Source organism: Rattus norvegicus, chromosome 8 (genome assembly GCF_021556685.1).
Source record: "Rattus norvegicus strain SHRSP/BbbUtx chromosome 8, alternate assembly SHRSP_T2T, whole genome shotgun sequence".
Lineage (NCBI taxonomy): Eukaryota > Metazoa > Chordata > Mammalia > Rodentia > Muridae > Rattus > Rattus norvegicus.
The window spans coordinates 85,726,760-85,752,260 of NC_141541.1; the positions used below are offsets into that span (position 1 = coordinate 85,726,760).

At 37.9% G+C, this 25,501-nt stretch overlaps 1 protein-coding gene across 51 annotated transcripts in view; it reads right to left on the reverse strand.

Annotated features, from left to right (window-relative positions):
- Mlip (muscular LMNA-interacting protein) overlaps nucleotides 1-25,501 on the reverse strand; it is a 265,581-nt gene that overhangs the window by 103,605 nt on the left and 136,475 nt on the right. For 13 of the 51 annotated variants that reach the window (XM_087563682.1, XM_087563681.1, XM_087563674.1 and 10 more), the window contains 2 exons: nucleotides 22,784-24,250; nucleotides 10,712-10,783 (listed from right to left, as the gene is read on the reverse strand). The exons of 23 other annotated variants lie outside the window; for them this stretch is intronic. In XM_087563682.1, the coding sequence (XP_087419808.1) occupies nucleotides 10,712-10,783; nucleotides 22,784-24,250 (1,539 nt within the window). The remainder of the gene's footprint in view (nucleotides 1-10,711; nucleotides 10,784-22,783; nucleotides 24,251-25,501) is intronic. 15 more of the 51 variants (XM_087563708.1, XM_087563696.1, XM_087563706.1 and 12 more) reach the window with 2 other exon arrangements.

A 25,501-nucleotide genomic window follows, 5' to 3' on the forward strand; every position in this document is an offset into this window, starting at 1 on the left:
GTTGTCAAATCGGTTTATCTTATCTGTTTAATATTTTTAAACCATGGGTTGCTAACTGCAATCTGATTAAATGTAAGTTTTTAGTGAATGTTTTTAAATTTTCTGTGGTTCTAAAAAATCTAGTTGTTAATTTAGGACATGACCTATACTACAGGGACATCAACTAATATTCTTTTTTCTTAATTAATGAAGAGATGTCCAGGACTCAAATCTGTACTAACTGGTTATACTCAAGTGCAGTCAGACATGTGTTCCTTTAGAGCACTTGTGACTACCACTTATGTGCATGTTGGTTTCAGTCTTTTAAAATATGTGTGTGTGTGTGTGTGTGTGTGTGTGTGTGTGTGTGTGTGTGTGTGTATAAAATTATATCATGTCCCATAATCTCTTTCCTCCAACCAATATATCCCATGTAACTTTTTTCTCTCATTCAAACTCATGATCTCTTGTTAAAAATATTGCTACACACACACACACACACACACACACACACACACACACTGCTCAGTTTCATACAATATTACTTGTGTGTATATGTTGTCAAAAATAACCATTTGGTGTTGTTTGTGGTTTTTTTAAGGTTGAGACCTCGTGAACTTCCTGTTGCCATGTTTGTATGCCTATGGGACCATCCTTGTTTGGATCTTGATTAATCAGCCATGTTGGTGAAATGTTACAGGTGTAACTCCTCTGACATTTCTAGCAAACATAGTCTCACAGCAAACTCTGGCTCTTATGATCCTTCTAGTCTTCTCTTCTGCAAAGATTCCCGAGCCTTACGTATAGGAGTGGTGTGACAGGTGTGTCGGTTGGAACTGGGATCCACAACTCTGGGTTTTGAAAAGCTGTGGTTTTCTGTAATGCCATGTCTGCTGCAAAGGCAATTTTCCTTGGTGAGAGGTGAGAGGTAAAAACTACACTTATTTTTGGTATAAGAATAGATATGTGGAATGCAGGTAGGAGTTATGCTGGTTCATAGGTTTTCTTTTGAGATCTATAACTTTACTATCCATGGGTAGTTGGCTAGATTTTAGTAACAAGCATGTTTCTCTTCTTCTTGAGTTGGCCTGCAATCAAATTATAGAGCTGATGATTACTACTAAGCTATACAGGCTACCTCTGTACCCTTAAAGTTACTGTGCCCTATTGGACATTGTTGTGGTCCATAGGGGTCACATCTGAATAGGACTGTTGATTGCTTCCCTTCATTGGAAGCTTTCCTGGAGCCTTATGGTATAATGAAACCTAGACCTCAGGAAGGAGGCTTCCAGATTAGATCCAGCTCGGGTTTCTGATCCCTGTCTCCAAAATGCATGGTATGCTAGTCAGTAGAGACTTTCCTTTCTTCTATGGGAGGTAAACAAAGGCAGTACCAATGGCCTATGATGTTTTGGGAGTCTCTTAGACAACCCTGACCAGCAACTCAAAACTGGGATTCTCATGTCTGGTGTTTGGATATTTGTTAGATAGTCTGTGGCTCTAAATGTATATGTGTATGTGTATATGTATATGTATATGTATATGTATATGTATATGTATATGTATATGTATATGTATATGTATATGTATATGTATATGTATATGTATATGTATATGTATGGGGTATATGTGTACACCAGCTTTTGTGTATTATCACTATTGGTACATAAATAGTTAATGGTGTGATTCCTTGTAAGTTTTCAGATGTCCTTACTGCCATTTCACCCTCCTCCTTTCTTCTTTATCTCTCTCCCTATTGTTAATTGCAGTCACCTTGTTTTTCGCATTCCCCCTTTAGATCACTTATACCTTGCTAGTTGCCTATTAGTGGCTGTTCCACTTTCATGCCTGTGAAATAGTCTCTTGTCACTCTCTGGGTTTCCACAGTTACTCCAGATTATACACTCACATCTGAAGATGTGTTGCTATGACCCTCAGATGACAGAAAGCGATTGGCCCTTGTCATTCTAGGTTTATGTTACCTCACTCACTGTAATCTGTTCATTCATTTATCTGAAAATTTCATGATTTTGTTTTTCTTCATAGCTGAGTAGTATTCCGTTATGTAAATACGCCGCATTTTCACTATCTGTTCATCAGCTGAAAGACATTTAGAGCAGCAGTGACCATGGATGAGCAGGTATCTGTGGAGTGGGATGTCGAGCCCTTTGGGCATATGCCAAGGAGTGTTACAGTTTGGTAATATGATAAATTTATTTCTAACTTTTTAAGAATTCCTTACATTGATTTTCAGAGTGGTTGAGCCAGTTAGCATTCCTCCCACCAGGCAATGGTGATGCCCTCTTTCCCATATATCCTCTTCAGAATCTGACACTGGTTGTTTTGTTTATCTTCACAGTAGGGTAAGACAAAATCTCAAACCTATTTTGATGTGTAATTCCCTAATTGCTGGGGACGATGAACATATTTTGAGATAATTTATGTGTAGCAATTTTTGTTTTGTCGCCACTTTCTTGAGTTCCTTTTTATATTCTGTCTATTAATCATCTGCCAGATGCAAAACTGGCAAAGATTCTCTCCCATTCTATGGACTTCTTCATCACTTGATACATTGTTAGGTCAGCTCTTCAGATGTCTCAATTTTATGAAGTTCCATTTCCCATTTGTTAACCTTAATACTTGGACAAATTGGGACCTATTAAGAAAGTCCTTCTGTACAACTATATCAGGTAGGCTTCAACCTATGTTTTCACCTTAAAGTTTCAGAGTTTCAAGTTTAACATTGAAGACTTTGATCCATTTGGAGTTACTTTTTAGCAAGGCAATAGCTAGGGGTCTAGTCTTATTTTTCTACCTGTAGACATCCAATTTTCTCTGTATTATTTGTTGAAGATAGTTTCTTCTCTCTGGTGTATATTTTTGGCATCTTTGTTAAATATGAAATGGTTATGTGTACTCATGTTTGATCTCCAATTTTGTTCCGTGTGTCTACATTTATCATTGTGCCAGTTCCATTGTCTTTTCTTACCGCATATCTCTACTATATTTTGATAACTGAAATAGAGCAATTCCTTTACCATTTTTCTTTTTGCTCATGATTGTTTTGGATATCTGAGGTTTTTGTGGTTCCATATAAGTTTTAGAGTAGTTTATTCGATTTCTCTGAAGAATGAATTAGACATTTTGCTTGGAATTTCACTGAATCTGCAAATGGCTTTTGGTAGAATGGTCATTTTCACTAAATGAATTCTGCCAATCTACGAACGCAGGATGCCTTTCCATTTCCTAGTGCCTTCCCCAGTCTGTTTCTTCAGGGTTTTCAAGTTTATTATACTTGTCTTTCACCTCCTTGGTTAGGTTCGTTCCTAGGCCTTTTATTGTTTTTGGAACTACTGAAATGGTGTATCGATGCTCCTTCTAAATGATTTTTGTTGGTGGTGAATAAAAAAGCTATTGATTTGTACAAGTTGATTCTGTATTCTGCTACATTGCTGAATTTGTTTATAATTTCTTGGAGTTTTCTGACAGAAGTTTTGGTATCTTTTTCGTTCAATAGTATGTTATCTGCAAATAGGCATAATTTGATTTTTGTTTCCTATTAAGATCCCTTTAATGTCCTTCTTTTGCCTTCTTGTTCCAGCAAGGGATTTGAGCACAATAATGGAAAGAAGTAGGGTTAGTGAACACCCCTGTCTCTTTTCTAATTCCAGTAAAATTCCTTCAAGTTTTTCTCCATTTTAAATAATAATGACTGTGGGTTTCTTGCATACAGCTTTCATTATATTGAGGTATATTCCTGCTAGTCCCACTCTCCAGGACTTTTGTCATGAAAACATATTGGATTTTGCCAAAGCTTTTTCTACATTTATTGACATATGATTTTTTTGGTCTTTAAGTCTGTATATTAAACAGTTTATTATTTATTGCTTTGCATATGTTAAACCATCTATGCATCTCAGGTATAAAGACAACTTGGTCATGATGGATAAGGTTTTCGATATGTGTCTATATTTGAGTTTTAGATGTTTTTTGAATATTTTTAAACCTATGTTTATCAGAGATATTGGCCTGTAGCTTTCTTTTTTGTTGTGTATCTTTTTTTTCTGTTATTGGTATAAGAGTAATACTAGATTCATAGAATTTGAGAGCATTTTTTGGTCTTTTGTTAGTTTTTAAAAATTGTTTTGAAAAGATTGACTATAGATCTTTTTGGAAAGTCTAAGAGATTTGTGCTGTGAATCCATTGTTTTAGTTGAAAGGCCTTTTACTATATTTTAGTTTTCTTGTTATGGGTCTGTTTAGATTATTGACTTCTTGGTTTAATATTGGTAGTTTAGATGAATCTAGTAATTGTTCCTTTTATTTTAGGTTTTTGATCTTAATGGAATCTAGTCTTTTAATATCCCTTATGATATTCTGAACATTTTAGTAGTATGCTATAATATTTTCCTATGCATTTCTGATTGTTTCATTTGTTTTCATTATTCTGGTTAGTTGTGCCAAGGGTGAGTCAATCACATGTTTTCAAAGAACCAGCTCACTTGTCAATTCTTTACATTGTTTTCTTTGTCTTTATTTTATTAGTATCTACTCCATATTATTTATTTCTGTCAACAGAGTTTATATTTGGTTTGTCCTTGCTTTTCCGAAATTCTGAGTTGTATCATTCCACCATTCATTTGCACTTCTGACTTTTAAATGTTTGTATTTGGAGCTGTGAAGTCTCCTCATAGGATTGCTTCCAGCATGCTCCAGAGGATTTTGTCGTTGTATTTTCATTTTCATTGAGTTTCAGAAAAGTTTTTTCTTTCTTTCTGGAACTGTTCTCTGACACCTTCCTCATTCAGCAATGGGGTTGTTTAATTGTCATGGGTTTGTGTATTTACTACAGATTTGTTGCTATTGATCTTCAGTTTTATCGAACTACAGTTAGATCAGACATACTTAGTTATTTCAGTATTCCTGAATTTGTTATGACTTGTTTTTTTTTGTCCCAAGGTGTGGTCTGTTTTAGAGAAGCTTCCACGTGCTGCTGAGTAGAAAGTATAATCTTTGGTATTCGGGTAGTATCTGAGTTAGGATTTCTATTGCTGTGATGAAACACCGCGACCAAAAGGCAATTAGAGGAGGAAAAGCTTTGTTTGGTGTATAATCCCTCAGGACCATTCAGAGTTGAAGGAAGTTAGAACAGGCACTCAGATAGGACAGGGACCTCAGGGCAGATGCTGATGCAGAGGCTATGGGGACTGGGGTGCTGCTTACTGCCTCATTCCTCATGGCCTCCTCAGCCTGTTTTGTTATAGAACCTAGGACCACCTGCCCGGGGATGACACCACCCACAGTGGGCTGGATCCCTAGCCAATCACTAATTAAGAAAATGCTCACAGGCTTGCCTGCTGCTTGTGCTTATGGAGGAATTTTCTCAGGTAAGGCTCCCTCATTTCAGATGACTTTAGCTTGTGAGGAATTGACATAAAACTAGCCAGTACGGGTGAAATATTCTGTAGGTACCTGGTAAGTCTATTTGATGTCTAATGTTATTTTATTCTGATGTGTCTCTTTTATTTTTGTCTAGATGACTTGTCCATTGTAGAAAATGGGGTATTAAAATCATCTTCTACTAATGGATTGATCTTAAGTTGTACTTTAAATCCAGTAATACCATTTTTTAACAAAAAAATGAAATTGGTTGTACTGGAGTTTGGTGCACCCAATGTTTAGGATAGTGTTCTTGATTGATTGTTCACTTGATTAGAATGAAGCGTCCTTTTTCAGTTTAGTCTTAGTTTGAATTCAGTCTAGTAAGATATTAGGAGAGCAGTGGCTTGTTGTTTCCTGGCCGCATGTGATTAGAGGGCAGCACCATTTTATTCTACTGCAGTGCCTATTTCTAGAGCCAAGATGACCTTCTTGCAGAGAGCCGTCATATGGATTTTGTTTCTTGATCCATTTACCAAGCCAGTGTCTATTACTGGAGAAGCAATGTCGATAATATTTAAGGTTATTGAAAGTGTGCGTTGATCGCAATCATTCATCATTGACTTTCGTTGTCAGTGGTCCTTTGTGTTTTGGTAATTATGGCTTCATATTTTTTTCTGTAGTTTCTTGACCAGGCTTATTCCTTTCCTGAGTCCAAAATAGCACATGGTCTTCTTCTGCTACCTGCAGATCAAGATGCAGAACTCTCACCTCCTTCTCCAGAACCATGCCCACAAGCATGCTGCCATCCTTCCTGCCATAATGAAAATAGACTAAACCTTTCAAACTGTAAGCCAAACCCAATAAAATGTTTTCATTTATGAGAGTTGCTATGGTCACAGTGTCTCTTCACAGCAATAGAAGCCCTAACTAAGACAGTCACATTCCAGAACTTGAAGGTAAGATCCTAGTGTTGAAAATACTATCCACTTTGGTCACAGGACATCAAGAAATCAAGTAGGTACTGAAAATGGAAGCTTGATAACATTCAAAGTACTAAAAGGTGCTGTTTAGGCTGCTGGAGAGGCAGACTATCCACAGTCTTTCCCAGCTCTGAAATCTATGAGCTGAAGTAACTAATACCTAATGGCATGGCAAGATATTCCCAAGGGACAATAGTGGCATGACTATTATTGGGGTGGCCAATCACATTCTGCTTGGATTTGAGGCCCATTCCTTGGGAAGAAACAGATATTTGATACTGTAAAATTTGGCCAAGAACTCATGGTTTGGGAGATCATAGCCCTGTGGGTAAACCTGTTACTATTGTTCTGCTAAATGTATATGGTGCCAAATTGTCTTTTAAATGCATATCTCTATACCCATAGATTAGTGTTGCTCTCAGAATTTATTAGAGAAGTTTAGTTGTGCAGTGAATAGAGGTTTGCACGGAAACTTATTACTGGTCAAAGAGAACGAATGTCTTCAAGATGCTCTACCAAAATGTTAAAGCTATAATAAGCATCTTCTCCCTGAGGATCAGAGATCAAGGCAGAGGAGGGGGTGGAAATATGTAAGAGTCAGAGGTCAGGAAGAACCACAACAAACGGTAGTATCTTCTGGACATGAAGAGATGTTGTACTCCTGAAGGCACAGCATTTGTGGTATCATGCCCAAGACCTTCCCAAGATCAAGGCAGGTAGTATTTTAACACAGAAGGGGGAAAAGCAGCCTATGAACCCCACTGCAACATGGGGTGGTTGACAGTTGATTTCTGCTTTGGGAAGGAGGGTCATTTTTCTTTAAGGATTAAGCCCCTGGTAGATTGGTCCTGCTCCATTAGATGCAAAAGTCCATAAGACCACACCATAAGCATATGAACAGTTAAATTCAGTGGGAGATGGGAAGTAGATCTAGGAGTTAAAGCAATCGTTCTCAGCCTTCTTAATGTTGTGGTGACCCCCAACATAAAATTATTTTCCTTACTACTATATAACTGTAATAATGCTACTGTCATGAATCATAATGTAAATACTTTTGGAGATAGAGGTTTGCCAGTGGGGTTATGACCCATAGCTTGAGAACAATTTACTTAAAGTAAGTAGCAGAGATGAATATGGGTCAAAATACATTGTATTAAAATTTAAAAATAGTTATATTAAATATATTCTAGGAGCTAGAGCAGATATTCTCAACCTTCCTAATGCCGCAACCCTTTAATACTGTTTCTTAAATTGTGGTGACCCACAACTATAAAATTATTTCATTGCAACTTCATGACTATAATTTTGTTACTGTTATGACTTGTAATGTAAATATCTGATATGCAGTATATCTGATATGCAACTATCAAAGGAGTCATGACCACTGATTGAGAACCACTGAGGCAGACAGCTGGCTCAATGGTTAACAGCAGTGACTATTCCTCCATAGGACCAGGAGATTTGATTCCCTGAACACACATGGCTTACAACCCTCTGCAACTCCAGTTTCAGTGGGTCTAATACCTCCTCCTGGCATTAGACACACATGTGATACACAAATATACATGCAAATGAAGCACACAGATTTTCCTTTTCATTCCAAATTGCTGATTCTTTCCAAAATAAATGAGTTTCTAAATGTTAAGTTCTTAATTTTCTCACTTAATTCAGAAGAAAATCCCTTTGACCCTTATGACACGGTGAATTATGCTGTATAAACAGTTCAAAGAACTAAGCTATCAGATTTACTTCTGAAAAACTACAACATTGCAAAAAGCAATACAGTGTCATTTTAAAAGGTCATCAGAAATGAGCATGACTTTACATAAAAAAGTTTGTTGAACTGAGGATATAGCTTAATGATAGGTACTTGTCTAGCATGCCTGAGGCTCTGAGTTCAGTCTCCAGTATCATTGAATGGAAAGAAAGACACAAACAAGAGAAGGAATGGGGCAAAACAAGAAAGAAAAGTGAGATAGGAAAGGGGAAACTAGTTTTTTTTAAATATTTAAATATAATTGTCAGATTTGGAACATGAAACAAGAAAAATTAATAGAAATGCATAAAATTACAATTTCACTGCTCCACTTTCTGCTGTTCCAATGATGTCATTCTGCATTTGTGATATGCCTTGGGTGGCTCTGCCTCTGAAAGCTGCAGTGCTGGTGAGAGGCTCAGAGGACGTCAGCTCATCTTTTACATTCTCTGTCAAGGTTCTCTTATTTCAAAGTTATCAAATCCCTTGCAGGTGAAAATCACGATATGGCTAATAAACACTGTGATGAGCATCCTGTGAATACCTTGTTGTTGATCATGGGAGATGCCCTTGACTGAAGGAAGGAAGATGGTGGCATTGTATGAGGCATGCGCTCTGATACTTTAATCCTATCTCAACTTTTATCAAGGTATAAAAGGTAGGAAGTCAAGGAAAGAGCTAGAGACCAATACTCCCGAGGTCATTGATGTCTTTTAAAAATATATATGTAGAATTATACAAATGATTTGGAAAGGAAAATAATTCTCATTTAATTCACAGCTTTTGAGGAGACCAGATATCCATGGTCTCAAATAATTCACCTTGCTCAAATAACTACACTAGCGTTTATACAACAATCTATTCTTCATTAGAGAAGCATTATTTTAAATCATGTATCATGACATTTATATCCCATCAAACCAAAATAAGATAATGCATAATATATTTAAAACAAACAACACAAAATCTGTCTCATATGAAATGCACAAATTGCATCAATATTTCTCACACACTTTTGTGAAGTAGGTTTGTGATAAAAATAGAAGTTAAACTAATTAATTTTCATCTTTAATGACCAACAGATTTTCATCAAATAGTTCATTTGTAGAAAAGGAAGCTAGAAAGTCAGAGGTTTTAAAATAAATATGACTTGTAGCCATATCTCAAAGATTTCCAGATAATATTAACTATCATTTTTCTACATAGAAAGTTAACATAGTAGCATGCAGTGCCTCATTCTCCAGGGGACTGTGTATCAGAGGAGACATCAGGCTGTGTGTCTGTTCCTGCACACCTCTGAAGGTAGATGCTTGTGATCAGATTTCAGAGGTGGCCAACTGAAACTGGCAGATGGTCTCTGTCCCTAAAGACTGCCATGATCACCCTAGACAGGAAGAAAATGGGTAACCGAAGAACCATTGCTTCTCATGCACTCTGATACTTTAATTCTATCTTAACTTTTATCTAGGTGTGAAAGATAGAAAGTCGAGAAAGGACTAGAGGCCAACTCTCAGCTGTTTCTCCAGCAGACGGCCATGCAGATCAATGCAGAACTCAAACTTTAGACCACATGTGGATAATCTGGAATTATTACCATAAACACAGGCTACAAGAAATGTTACTCATTTAATATTGACCTTATGCTTCTAAACATTTTCCACACAGTACCTACTTTTTAGCTATCATATAAAAGCTTCAATTTCTACATCATTAAGGAAAATAAGAATGAAGATTCATTAATCTATTATCAAAATTCCACCTTGTTGATAAAGTTAACATTTGAAAAATGACTGCAACAGTATTTGAAGCACTGTTATTAGCCATGTTAAAAAATAGCTTAACTATAACTGTTAAGTATCCTAAATAAATAACCATAAAATAACATAGGAAGTCTAAAATTTCCCATACTTGGTGTTCAATTTCACTTTGACTCTGATGTGAATTCATATAATTTTACTTGCACATATGTAATTAACTTATTAAAAAATATATCATCCTATAATCTTTTAATTGGTGATATTTAAAAGCAAAGCAAAACTACATAGATCTACAAGAAAGCTATTTTGTCATTAGGAGTAAAGGGAGAATGGTAGGACTAATGGTTGACAGGCATGGATGAAGAGACTTCACTAGTGGTAGAGTCTTCATTGCTACAGTAGATATTTGGGTATTATAGCTGAGTATGTTTAACAACATGGTAATGGAAGCTGATATTAATCAAATCATGATCAGTCAATAACAAGGTAACCAGCCATGCATATAATCCCATTACATTCCATTGACTGTGGCTGATGCAAACAGAAGTAGAAACTCTTAAACATAATAGATTTAAATTTCCAAAAAAGGAGAATCTATTGAAGTCTGATTCAAACTTCCAAGTCTGCTTGACCGTGGACAAGACATCTCAGAGGCCATACTCAAACCGTAGTGACCACAAGGATGTCAGCCTTTATGCTAACCAACATGCTTCCATCACACTATCCTAAACTAGGAGCAGTTGCAACTTAGCTAAACTAACTGGAAAGCATACATTTTCTCAGGAGAAGTTTTATGCACATAACAAAAGCAAGTATTAGAAATGTAACTGTCACTCTGCTTTGAAAACAACACTGACCTTCTGTTCCAAGAGCAAAGTGTTTGTAGGGATTGCTGCAAAAGCCTTGTAGCTTGACTTGGTCTTGTATTGCTAGAATGGGTAACCAGAAAGCAAGAAGGGAGATGAAAAGGGAGACGAAAAAGACATAACTGCTGGCAGGTCTATCAAGTTAAATGACACATAATCAGCAGAAGAAAGGGGTTATTTTCTACAACATATTTCAGAAAAAAGAAAAATTAGTCCATAAGGTTAATCTTTTATTAGACTCATAGGCCAATAAACACCACAATAAGATGTTAGCCACAAATTCCAAACATTTCCACAACATTATATATAAATATCTTGCTAACTATATTTTGTCAGAGAAGTAGAAGTCTATAAGTGGGTTAAAAGTTCAGTTGGATTCTCAGGAAAATATTTTTCTTTTTATATAGCCATTAGTAGTAAATTTGTCAATCATTTAACTGAGCTCTTGATACATATGTGCATCATTCACGGAAACAAAGGTTATAAAACACAAAATTCAGCAGCAGCTTCAGGGTTGGTTTAGTTGAATTTTTAGCCAAGGTCTCTTTATTCAGCCTAAGATAGGCTTGATCTCCATACGTAGCTCAAGTTGGCCTGAAATCCATGCTCTTCCTGCCTCCCCCTGCTAAGTAGTAGAATTGTTGGATAGGCCTCTATACCTAGCTAGCAGCAGTTTTAATACCACAATTTGTCCAATAACTAATTAATATCAGAAAATTAATACTAGAGTGGAAATGGGGACCAATTTCTTGGTTCTATTGTTATACTTAATACTGTTAAGTACTTGTGCTTTCTAATCAGTGGTGTTAACAAAAGATATTGAACACATTCTATCTTCTAAGTCAAACAGAGCTACATGAGTTGTTTGGAAAAGCTTGAGATTAACGAAGCTTGTAGAAATTGGAATGAGGTAAAATTTAATATTAGAAGCCCTGATTTCATCTTATTATGGTCTTGGGTTGATTATTTAAATTTAAGACTCCTATTATACAGAACTCCCTACCTGAGGCAGCTTCCCCAGTGGCTCATAGCCAGCAGGGACATGGCACAGCACTCCAAGCTGCCTCAGTTCCTTGCAAGGCAAACCAAAATTTTAACAAATAAAAACTGGGGTTGTCAAAACATAAAGTCTAAAGGGAAATATATATATATATATTTACAGAGAGGTAGAAGACTGGAATGAGTGAATTAAATGACAAGGGATGAAAGAAAGGGATTAGGGAGGGAATATGAGATTGAAAATTAACTAATAATAAGGGCCAATTGGGGGACATATGTAAACCTAGTATTGGAGAGGCTTATGCAGAGAAAAACTGAGTGAAGAACGCAAATAATGGGGAAGACAGTGCCCCAGCAAAACATTGTTCACCATCAAATAAAGCTTCTTATGGCAGGAATGAGTTAAATCTAATTGAATCATTGGCCAAAGGGCCCGATGGGACGCTTCAAATGCCAGGGTTTCTTTCCTCTAACAGACAGTTAATGCCATCCCCTTGCTAATGACAACACTTACGTATCTCCTCGAACATGCAAAAATTGGGTGACTGCCTAACTAGAAGCTTAACTCATACAGACGTATAGTGTGTATTTTTTGATACCCTGTTTTAAGCTCCAGACGGACCATGCTACCAATCCCCACCCAGATTCCCTTGGATCCACAGATAAAAAAACAACACACACACACACACACACACACACACACACACACACACACACACACACCACTTAATCTTAAAATGTCTTTGCTAACTCAGTGACTGGGTACTCCTAAATGCCCCTTGGCATCCCAGACATAATTGGATAGATTGACCACTGGACACTCCAACAGAAAACCCACATGATGGCTGGTTGAGTTTATCTCCTGCAACTATTGTCTCTTTCTACTTCCCCCCTCAATTCTCCCTGCATCCTCTAAGTGTCCTGCCCCATCCTGAGTCATTGACTTGTAGTATCTTTATTGATCAATCAAGAACCAATTGAGGAATAGGACCTTAGTATCAGAACCACCCTTTAAACTGACTAGTGTTCATGGTACTGTAAAGTATTCTACACACACCAGAAAAGTAACCTATCAGCTACAAACAGCTGTGATCTGTAATGGTGACCTGCATGCAAGATATACTGCTACAATAGAGACACAAACATTGGGTAACCAATGATTTAAGGACATTTCCAAGAGAGAAAGCCCACTCCTAACACTTCTCCGGTGACCACACTTCTCAGGTGACCACAAACTTTAGGAAAGCCCACTCCTAACAGTTCTCCGGTGACCACACTTCTCAGGTGACCACAAACTTTAGACTGGTTTGCCATGGGCCTCAAGGAAAACCAAATGCTCTGGTTCTAAAGAAACTTTACAATAAAATGACTCCTAGTTATGTTCTGCTTAGTGGCTTTCTCAGCGAACATCAAAGATTCTTCCTCTTAAAATAGATGGGAGCTCACACAGAGACACATAGCTGAACAATGTGCAGAGAACAAGAGATTTTGGGATATTCAGTCCTAAGTGGAATGTCTTCATCAAATCCCTCCTTTCAAGGTTCAGAAAGCTATTTGGAAGAGCATGTGAAAAGAATCAAAGAGGCTAAGGGGATGGATGACACCGAGGAAAGAGCATGCATCAGACACAACAGAATATACTAATATACATATGAACTCACAGAGCCTGTAGCAACATATTCAGAGCCTGCACAGGTTCAAGTTAGACAGGGTTCCATGGCAGAGAGGGGAAAATAGATATAAGATACCAACCTTAAACAAAAAACTATCTGCAATTGAGACCTGCTTACAAAGAGGTTTTCTTCCCTATCACTGCACTGTGTATACTAAATACACTTTAGAGTAAGTTCTACACCCATCAGTACATAACCAACAAAAAAATTAAGTGGTATTTTTGTAGACAATTTGCCTCAAATTTCTTTAGGCTTCTGCTTCTTCTTCTTCTTCTTCTTCTTCTTCTTCTTCTTCTTCTTCTTCTTCTTCTTCTTCTTCTTCTTCTTCTTCTTCTTCTTTTTCTTCTTTTTCTTCTTCTTCTTCTTCTTCTCTCCTCCTCCTCCTCCTCCTCCTCCTCCTCCTCCTCCTCCTCCTCCTCCTCCTCCTCCTCCTTCTTCTTCTTCTTCTTCTTCTTCTTCTTCTTCTTCTTCTTCTTCTTCTTCTTCTTCTTCTTCTTCTTCATCTTCTGTCTCATTGGTCTTGTATATTGTGGTTTCCAACTGTGATTTTCTATGAGGTTTGTTCCTTTGGGTTTTTTTGGTAGGTCGGTTGGTTTGTTATTTGTTGGTTGTTGTTGATGTTGTTGTTGTTGTTGTTGTTTTAGAGATAGGGTATAGAGTTGGGTGGGTATGAAATTGGGGGAGAATCTAGGAGAAGTCTCAAGGTAGAAAAAGTATGATCAGAGTATATTGTAGGCAATTTTTTATTAAAAATTCTTCAGTCTTATGGATGTAATTAAAATACACTAGTTAAACTTGTATGATGATGCTGAGTCTAGAACATCCATTTTCCTAAGAAGGAGTTGGGGAGAACGAGGGCTTTAGAAACAGACATAAAGAACAGCAGTGTACAGGTGAAAGCCAAAATCATTCTTCCTTCTTGCTGTTTTCTTCCTTCTCTTTCTGTTTGTTACATTAGCTAGAGTGGAATTAGCAATCCAAGGCCAAGCGGTCAGGAAGCCACTGTAGCCTATCAAGCACAGCCCCCACTTACACACACTCATGGGCAAATAAATGCACTTATTTAAATGCACACACAAGTTCATGTCTATTCACACATACATCCACACTTTTCGTATTAAGATAAAAACATACTCAACAAAACACACATGAAAACCTCTGAATACGAACACTCCTCTCATCGGAGAATAGGCTCTGCTTATTTACCTGCTACTTTCTTTTCTCCAAATGCCTCTTTTCTCTAAGAAGCATCAGCTTTGTGATCTCTTTAAGTCTCCAACTGTCCTGGGTCCTGTACTCCCATCTCCTCCATGAGGTACAATCCTGGAGGCTAGCTGAGGTCACTTCCAGTCCTAGTATCTACATTGATCCTGCAATGCTGTCGCCTCTAGAAAATAATGTATCTAGGTAAGGATTTAGAATGAAATGCAATTTCCTTATGAACAACAGGGAAAATTGCATATATTTACAGGATCCTGAGAACTGAAGCCTCATCAGGAAAACCTGAGATCAAACTAGACTTCGAACGCTACTTTTATCTAGTTTCATATTAGAGAATTGTTTTCTTGTTTTAAACTGTGTAGATAAGAATTTTTATATTATTTCATGAGCCATTTTTGTTAGATGTGTTATCTTTATCATTGTCCAAGACAGACATCAAAAATGGAAAGCTCTTACTACTGGGTTATCTCAGTTTGATTGGCACTAGAATGCCTGTCAACCTTACTGGATGTAGAAGTCAACTAATGGATTCATTCAATAATTACCTATTGAATAGCTACTCTATGACATATAGTACTTCTCTCAGGCAAATTTTCAATCTAAAAATCATGCTTATTGAAATAAAAGATGCTATCAGATTTAGTATCTTTCCTCTGAGTTTTTAACATAGAGTTCTTTCTTCTAATGTGGAACTTAATTTTTTCCAGCATTCCAAGGTTTCTAGGTAATATGCAAAGCTCCTTGGTATAAATCTGAAATCTTTGGTATAAATCTAAATGTCTCTAGAGAAGATAATAGCAAATGACCTGAATTATAGCCTGTGGTGTTAAGAACAATATCACCATGAGTAGGACCAGAAAGATGGTAGGTGTCTGCAGTTCCTCCACAGACTCCCGTCATGTAAGTCAACAACATATCAAGATAAACTAGGTTAAATATCTTGAGACCTGGGTTTATGGTTATACTTTCAGATGTAGAACCTCTGATTAGCAACAACATGGAGTCCTTGGTGTAAATTCTCCTTACAACAATGACCAGCTTCTTTAGATCTATGAGTTTGAAGAGAGTCTGGATCAAACTTCCACTTCTTGATTTCCTAGGACCACACCCAAATTGCTACAGTCAGTATCTTGGTGATGTAAGATCTGAGATGAAAGATCAACCTCATCTCCGAGTCACACCCTCTCTATAATTTCTAAAATAACACAATCTATAATGATTCTCATAACCAAATAGGCAGAATTGGTACTACTGGAGGTGCTGGGCACAAACCTAGACCTTGGCACACCTGGCAAGTTAAGTTTTTCATCCTGACCTTGTCAAAAGTCAATTAAACAAACATGAAATATTGAAAAACAAAGAAAAAAGATTTATTTAATGTGATCATACTAGAAATGAAACAAGACACCCAGTGGTACACAACTCCATGTTTGGAGCCTTGACATGAAGTTCAGACTTAAACAAATGACAAGCAGCATATACAGAACTAAGAAGTGCTGGTCCAGATGTGGCCTACCCATCATTGCTTGAACTCTAGTCTCCCCTGCAAGTTTTTCTGACAAGTTGTCAGAACTGTGTGAAAATTTTCCTAGAGATAATTTATCCTTCTGACTGACACCAGGCTTCTGTCTTTTCTTTCTTTCAGCATGCTATTCCTGAGACAATTCCATAGTTTTTAGGATCCTTGTTTCATTAGTCTGATAGCCAAAAAGAGAGGAACAAGTGTCTCTTTAGACTGTCTGCATTTCTACCAGAATGTTATAGTCAGGAAAGAACTGTCAGAACCTTTAAAGACCTGTGTTTAGCAGAGCACCTGGGAGATGCACCTGCTAATAAAATTTGTCTAAACCCCTCTTCATAGAACTCTACCTATACCTGATTTTTCCTTTCTGTGTTTTGAACATCCCAAATATATAACACTTACTTCTTTAGAATATTTTTCCACACCTATTCGCCTGCTAAGTCTTTTAGCAGAGAGATTTTGTATTATTTCTCCTTTTATTTGTATCTTATACTTAATGCTAGCTTAGTACAGAACAAATGGGCAACACACTTTGCTAATATGAGTATCTGAATAAAAATTTAACTGAAGATTACAATAAAACCCAAAGAATACGAAAGAGCACAAACTGTTCTTCACCTGTTGTTCCAGCCACGACAAGCCAAGTCATGAACTTAGACTACTGTCTTCCGTTTTTAATTTCCTTTTTTTTCTTTTAAATAGTCTTTTTTTCTGGACTCGGGAGATGACTCATTCAGTAAAGTTCTTACGATTTAAATAGAAGAAACTGAGTTTGGATCCACATGAAAAGTCAGGTGTGGCTATACACCTCTCTAACCCCAGCACTTGGGGAAGGAGACAGTTGCAAGCAGATCCTGAGGGCTCACAGCCAGCCTGGCTGGTCAAAATGGTGAACTCCAAGTTCAGTGAGAAATTCTGCCACAAAATATATGGTACAGAGGCAACTGGAAAAGATATCACCTTATCAACATCTGACCTACAGATGTATGTAACAGCTAATCACACACATACACACATGATTCTATCACACATGGGTATACATATACACACATAGAAATCACATCACACACATACACTCAAGATTACATAAAGCACACACACACAAAGTCAGAAAGAAAAATAAAAAGTCTCTTCTTAAATTGAATAACTCCACAATTAAAAAGCAAGCATTCCTGTAGGATTAAAAAAAGAACCTTTTGTCAACTACTGACACATGAATGTGATGTGTCACTAAGAACAATTCAGGGTTCATCTGGAGAAAATTCAAAGAAATGGGACACAAAAATACTCAGTATTGAGTTAAAAGAGACAGGAAGCAAGGATAAAAGAATTGTGAGGAATCATTAGTCCTTTAAAATCACAGAAAACTTATTAAGGGTACATGACAGAAAAGGAGGGAAAAACAAGAAGTAATAAAGCATTTCATTCTAAATGGTTCTGATGATTGCTAAAAGTCATACAACTTACGAAATCTAGACGAACTTCTTCCCTTTCACTTCTGTGCTTGGCAATGACTTACCTAGAAAGTTGTAATCACCTTCCAAGGTCTCTTTACTTCCTGTCTATCCTTGTATATTCCATTCTTTATATACCAATCAATATCGTGTCACCTAGCTATTCAAGAGCCTTTGAGAACCTGAAAATAAAACCCTATTGGAAAGACCATACACAATTCACACACAGTACTTGAGAGAACTGGGCTGGAACTGGAAGGTCATCTTTAAAAACCGACTCTCATAATATCCAAAGGTGTTATGGAAGCTGCCAATGGAGAAAAGCAACCAACAGTCCTACGCAGCCTTGTAGACTACAAATCTCACTAACGACCAGCCAAGTGAGATATTCCCAATGGCATAATAGCGGCACTCATAGCCAGCAGCTGTCTAAGTGGACATAGGCTTTCATTCAAGAGATAGAATCTATGCCTGGTACCTAAACCTAGACAACTACCCAAGGATCATAGACCCTAGAGGAGAGGCCTACTTCCATTTTCTTAAACAACTATAATTTCTATCCGTATTCTAACTATATATTAGTACACCACACGCAAGTGTAGCTCTCACCACTCATCAAAGAAAGTTCTTTTCTGAAGCAGATGGAATGTATTAGAGATCTACAACTAGCAAAACTACAAACTATAAGTGACCATGGGGAGCTCAACCCCAATTGCTACATCAGCAATGCAACCCCCATATCTTAAGGCTCAAGGAACACTGCAGAAGAAGGGGTGAAAAGATTGCAAAGCCGGAGGATGAGGATGCCGGCTGCTAAACTGCATCTTCTTGATATGACAGGATGGTCAAGCCCCATGAAACATCATCAGTGTGGTTGCCTAAATACTAGTCAGCATGACCACACGGACTGGGAAAATTATCAGAATGTTATATGTCTAGTGAACGACAGCCAATCAATGATTACCAGTTACTGAGAGAGGGACGAATGGTTTTCTTCAGGAATATGTCCTCAGGCATGTATTTATCCCAAGTAGTCATCCCTAAACACCCATTTATATACATATATATACTTAATAAGATGTCATTAATTTAAGATAGAGTCAGAGAACATGAGGAAGAAAGATGTGAAAACAATGCAAATACTATATTTGTATGAAAATTTCAAAAACAAAATTTAAAATACAAGCTTCCTGTCTCCCCCAAAGTAAATCAGAAGCTTCAGAGTAGAAGGCGGCATCCAGCCGCTCTTCCTCTAACACCTTCAGCATCTCCTGCCCCAGCACCTGCTCCGAGTCTGTTCCCTCCACCTGTCAATCAAGAACTCTTTGGCCTCGGAGGTTTTCCTCATCACACTCCTCTCGAATGATAACTTCTCAAAGAAACATATTCCCGCAATCTGACACAGACCTGAGGCATGGCCCCTTTCTTTAGTGACTTTATTGGGCTATATTCCCCTCCCTACTAATATCTACCCTCTAAGAAGTTAATCAACATTAAATTTGGGAAATGAATTCTCTTCCACCACAGAGTATATGCTGTCTTTGCTTCTCTTTTCAAACTTTTCTTAGCAAAGAGTATATTAGCACGGCAGTACGTGCTTATTGAGTGTGTGGCCCAGATTAAATGTTGGGCTCATGTTTCTTATCACTCCTCCTCAAGTCATATTTGGCTCTACAAAATGGGGAAGTCACATCCTACCTGCTACACCAAGTTTCCAGGATAACAAAATCGGAAATATTTTGATGCCTTGAAGGAATGAGAGTTTAATAAATAGGACACTGGCTATAAAGTCTCATGAAGCTGTAAAAGCTCCAACTGATCCTGTAAACAAGCTGAGTCCAAATAGCTTTAAGCCAGACCGTTGGAAGCACTCATTTGGAAGAAATTTGAAAGCATTTTCAGCGAGTACTGGATTATATGAGGTGTTGATATAATAGACCCTCCAACTCTGTGGAAAATACCATGGCAGCACACTAGGAGGGAAAATCATCAAACTGTTTTAAAAATGATAATCAATTTTATTTGAAACCCAAACACAACCTTGGATGAATGCTGTGTCCCCATTTCTGTGAGGGGAGAAGTCTCTCAACCAATACAGAAGTTGGCCAGAGAATACTCAGGGAGATGTCCAACCTGTCCAGGGCCATGAACACAAACCAGGATATTTTAAAGCAACATCTAGATAAATTACCTGTAAATTATGTCATATTAATACAATACAAGTTGGACAATGGCAAAGGAGCTTCAAACATGTTTCTTATCTGAATTTAACTCAGCTTGCTCTAACCATTCCCATCTATTTTCATATCCAAGACAGTAGATAGTAGACAGTAGATAGGCTCCTAGGTAGAGCCTAGATTTTGAACTGATTTCTTTTTAGGCATTACTATTTCAGTTTGCTGAGTACCTGTGTTTGAGGATCTCCTACCTATTTGGGCATAAAGCTTAAATAAATCTGAACACGCATACGTTCGTTTATTTGTTTCTACGTCAGTAGAGCACTTTACTTGGACTACTTTGGCCACCCTGGAAGGGCTGAGGCAGGAAATAACTCATGAAAGCAAACAAATCCTTTGATATCTCAGAGCTTTTGTCTATTTTGCCTTTGCCTTTTGAGAAATAATCGCAGCAATTTAGACGGAAGAGTCAGATGCAAAAACAAAATTGGAATGCAGTTCATCTCTCCTTGTGTCGATTTGAATGAATTTCTACACTCAAGACATAACTCCCAAGCAGGGTAGTTTGTAATAAAATGTTGGTTGGTTTCCTAATACTAAACCATAAAAATTCAATAAGAAGGAAATACAAACTGAAGATGAGAAGATGATGTCTCAGAAACGTCTTCTTGGCAGAAATTTTGAATTTGTGTATTAAAACGTTTTGTAAAAAAAAAAAAAAGAAAAGGAATAGGTTAATATTTTGATGGATGCTTAAATAGGTCCTGTTATTTTCATGATCACCAATTTCAACAAACACATCTATAAGCTACAATTTCCTTAACTAGAAGTCAGGAAAATTAAACAAAGAAAGCTAGTGCTGAAAATTCTTCAAAACTGAGAGCGTGAGAAAACCAAGGGAAAGTAGGTCTTTGACATACAGGCCTTTAATTGATCAAAAGCTTCTGGGGCTCATCCTCATCAAACACTGACTGTATCCACGATAGGATACAATGTGAACAAAGCACACTGGAGCACAAATAGAACCCCTTTGAACAAGTTTCTCTGGTGAAATAACTTTCTTTTTTTTTTTTAAAGATTTATTTATTTATTATATATAAGTACACTGTAGCTGTCTTCAGATACACCAGAAGAGGGAATCGGATCTCTTTACAGATGGTTGTGAGCCACCATGTGGTTGCTGGGAATTGAACTCATGACCTCTGAAAGAGCAGTCGGGTGCTCTTAACCGCTGAGCCATCTCTCCAGCCCGTGAAATAACTTTCACAAAGGGTAATGAGTAACTTAAGGGGATGGCAAGAGGGCCGGCTAGTTTTTGTCAACTCAACACAAGCTCAGGCCATCTGGGAAGAGGAAATCTCAACTGAGAAAATGCCTCCATCACATTGGCCAGTGGACATCTCTGTTGGGCATTTTATTTTATTAATGATTGATAGGGGAGGGCTCACCCACTTTGAGCAGCACCATCTCTGGAAATGGGGGAATTTTAGAATGTATAAAACTCAACCTGAGTAACCAAGGGGAACAAGCTAGTAAATAGCTCAAGCTAGTAAATAGGACTCTGCCCAAGTGCCTACCCAATTCCCCTTCATGATGGACTGTAAGCTATAAGGTGAAACAACCCAGTCCTCCCGCATTGCTTTTGGTCATGGTGTTTTGTCACATTAGTTAAAAACCAAACCAGAATCAAAAAAGCATTAAAGAATGATTCTCTGTAGCAGAGCATGGAGGCTGGGGAGGCTAAAGCAGGGATTTCCAGTTCAAGGCCGCCCTGGTCTACACAGGGAGAACCTAGCTTTAATTAAAAAAAACAACAAGTCAACAAATTCAGAAAATGATTAGATTGACATTTTTTAGTACATGGCACGCCAATTGCACAATCATGCAACTATATTCAAATGCTAACAAGGTTTTTTTCAAGATAAATAATTACCTCTTTGTTCTTAGGACTCCTACAAAAGCTATGCTGTATCTAATGCCTGTTTTTTTTTTGTTTGTTTTTTGTTTTTTGTTTTTTGTTTTTTCAGTTAAAATGTGTTACGGTACCAATAACAGTATCATGTGAGCTGCTCTATTTCCTTAACCTTACATTTTATCATCTGATAATAACAGAACCGAGCTCACTTTCTGTGATACTGAGAAACCTAGAAACTGTATCATTTAAATATATTGAACATAGCACTTCCACAGTTTTCTCACTCAACAACTATCAAATTCTGAGGGTGATAGGATCCGTTGTTGAGTCCTTTGAGAATACATGGAAGACTGACAGGCCCTAGAATAGGAAAGGCTGCTCCAGCAGGATTGAACTATGGAGTCTTACCTCAAATGTTTCTGCTTTCATATAAAATAAATGCTATTTCACACTCTTGCCCAGCAGAGCATTTAAAAGCCAGCACTACTTTTTCTTATTTCTGTTTCTTTGTGCTGTTTGTTCATTCTTTTCTGTGTTGAATGATGTTAAATATTTAGTGCTTATCGTAAAATAAATATTTTTACACATAAAGAAAATTTCTATTCCATTTTGCCTTATGTATAGAGTAAAACCCAATTTGTTATAGCTTGCAGCAGGGGAGCAATGAAAAAAAAATCAGCCTTGCAGGAGGGACAGAAAGGTGATCATAAATAACAAAGACAAAGGAAATGGAAAACCTTCACATAGGTGTTGGGTATAGCATAAGCCTAGACCTATGCTATATACATAATACTGATCCTGTCTACTAACTATATGGTCAGTACAATGTATGTTGATGAATAATGAGACTCTTCTTATTAAGTTATTAGAAATGTAGCATACTGTAAAATGTTATTTATTTTTAATTGGGACCAAAGCTGCAACCCATGCCCAGAAGAAAATTTAAATGTGTGTGCGTGTGTGTTTGTGTATGTGTGTGTGTGTGTGTGTGTGTGTGTGTGTTCCCCTAAAGTCATAGTCATAGAATGGATATGATGATTATCATTTTGACTTTCCCCCTATCTTTGAAAACAAGCATGCAACAAGCAAAAATAAAAAATACCTTGGGCTTCTTATTTTCAGGGCCTGCTGACATGGACAGAGCACAAGGTGAGATCAGCTCCTTGGTTCTTGTTAGAGAGACAGGAAGTGATGGAGTTGAAACGCGTGAGCTGCGGTTGGATGCTGTACTGTCAGGCATCCCAGTTCTTGAAGGACACGTAGCACTCCCACAACTCGGGTGCAGTGCGGAAGGACTACGCTGAAGAGCCTGGGTGAGTGAACTCTCAGGAGGGAGAATGGAATACCCCAAATGGGGATGAGAAGCAGAGCCAGCCCTGGAGACTGGAGGAGTCGGAAGAGCTGAAGGGTTTGGCCGCTGGTCTGAGTGTCGCTGGGAGCATGTTCTTTTGGATCTGTCTATCAGGTCTGAGAGGGCTGGGGAAGGGTGGAAACATTTCCCTGAAGAGGAAAGGGCCGTGCTCTCATTAATAGGTGGTATAAAAGATAAAGTAGAAGGGCGTGTACAAATATTCCTGTTCTTTTCTGGAGCTCTGAGGTCACCATCCTTTCTGCCCTTGGAAGAAGAAAGAGGGGACAAGCCTGGTGTGACAGAAGGGACATCCGCAAGACTGAATAGATCAGTCTGTGATTGGGGTGGGGTTGTACTGCTCCTCAGTGTGCTTCCTGGTATTTTCTCTGTATCAGTAGCTGCATAACTGCTACTGGCCAGTGCTGGTGGAGAGGGGGGTTGTGCCTGAGAGAGTGGAGTAGTCTTGGAAAAGAAAGAGAGGTGGCAGGGTTGGTGGCTTTCTGCAGAAGCCTGTTCTTGCTCTGTAGACCCAGTTGTCAAGGAGCAACTTGAGAGAGATTTCTTAGGTGTGGATGGAGTTTGCTTTATTTTTTGATCAAGTGTAAGAGTAGAAGAAGCCAGGGAATTGAGGGAGAAGGTTGGACAGGATGCAGGGGATAAAGGCCTTTGGTGAGAAGGGTTTGACTTGAGGATAGCAGTGAGGAGAGAAAGCCGAGAGGGTACTGGGGACTTCAGCCCTGACTTCGAAAGATTTCCACTGGATGATGTTTGGCTACAGACGGTGGACAAAGAGCCATGGGAGGAGGAGGTAAGTGGTTTGGGACTTGGGGACAGTGAGTGCATGACAATGCGGACTGGGATGTAGGAAGCTGAGGGTGACCTCAGAGAAGCACCAGAGGCAGGTGAAGGAGAGGTTCTCACATCTTCCCTGGGATTAAGGGCACTCGAAGTCGACACTTTCTTCTGGGCTTCCGGTGCCAACCCACGTGTGTGATCAGCGACATTTGAGCCACATAAACTAGAACCTGGCAGTTGAGCAGAAGGAGAAAATACTAAGGTCGAAGCGCCCTTCCATGCAGGAAGGGGGGAATCGTGAGCAGTAGTGTGAAAATACGTAGCCGTTTCTTCCTCAGAGGCCCCATGGACATCCAGCCTGCGAATGTGAAACTCTTCTAGCACAGTGGTTCCGCTGACTTTAGCTGGGACAGGTGGCGTTTTCTGATTAGTTGGAGAAACAAAGGAGAAAGCAGGAGGTTTATGAGCAAGCTGCTCAGAGGTAGTGGGAGAAGTTAGCTAGAGGAAAGAAAGATAGATTTAAATAGGACATTACTTATGAAATCATCAAGGTATTCTTTTCAGTGTGCTTATGCAAACAGTTCTTCTACTAGTTTTACATGAAATGCGACATTTTAAGCCTCCACTAATAATGAAGGAGTTGATGCTTACTAATGAGACATGGCTTTGAATTTTAAACAAGGCCTAAACTGTTAATTAAGTATTACGTTCTGTAGCCCATTTATTCCCTGAAACAAATCAATATAAAAGTTGCCTTCATAATTCTACTGCAAAAATAATTAATTCACGATATTTAAAATAGTTGTCCTAATTTGGAATTGTGTGATCTAAAAAGTTTGAGGTTGTCATCATTTTGGAAAATGAAATAGATTTCCTACCATTGAAAAAAAGTTAAACTACAGCTTGATGATGACTAGAATCCTAAAAGTTTATTTATTTCAGTTGCTTAAAACTCTAAGGACTTGGACTATGTATTAATTCATACATATCTGAACCCGAAAAGATGCCTAGAATTCAAAGACTAAAGCTCCTAACACCAACACAAAAAAAGATAAACCGAGAGGGTGAACACCAAATCCAAAATAGAAGGGGCGCTCTAACTTATTTTCCCCAAATGCTTGCCAAATATAACACTATCTTAATGAACACTTAGGCAATGCTGCAGGTTCTTCTGTAAGCAATGGGCTCCCTTCCCCAAGAAAAGTACACAAGGAGCCAGAACACTTTATAATGTATTTGAAACTGCAGTCCCACATCAAAAAAGAGGGAATTTTTTAAAAATATAATTTTACAGGGCTGGGGATTTAGCTCAGTGGTAGAGCGCTTACCTAGGAAGCGCAAGGCCCTGGGTTCGGTCCCCAGCTCCGAAAAAAAGAACCAAAAAAAAAAAAATATATATATATATATATATATATATATAATTTTACTTAAGAATACTTGAGATAGCCTGTCTAAGGTAGAGATAGCTTGTACGTGTATTCTTGTACCACTCAAGTAGTCCAGAATTTAAGGCAAATGCTAAAATCATGCCAACGTTTTTAAACAGAGACTTTCAAATTATTAATTTGATTTTATCAGACTATAAAATAAAAATATACATGACTAGTGAATTTGAGAAATGAGTCATTCAAAATATTAATGAATACATATAGTAAGCAAATAGCCAGAAAATGT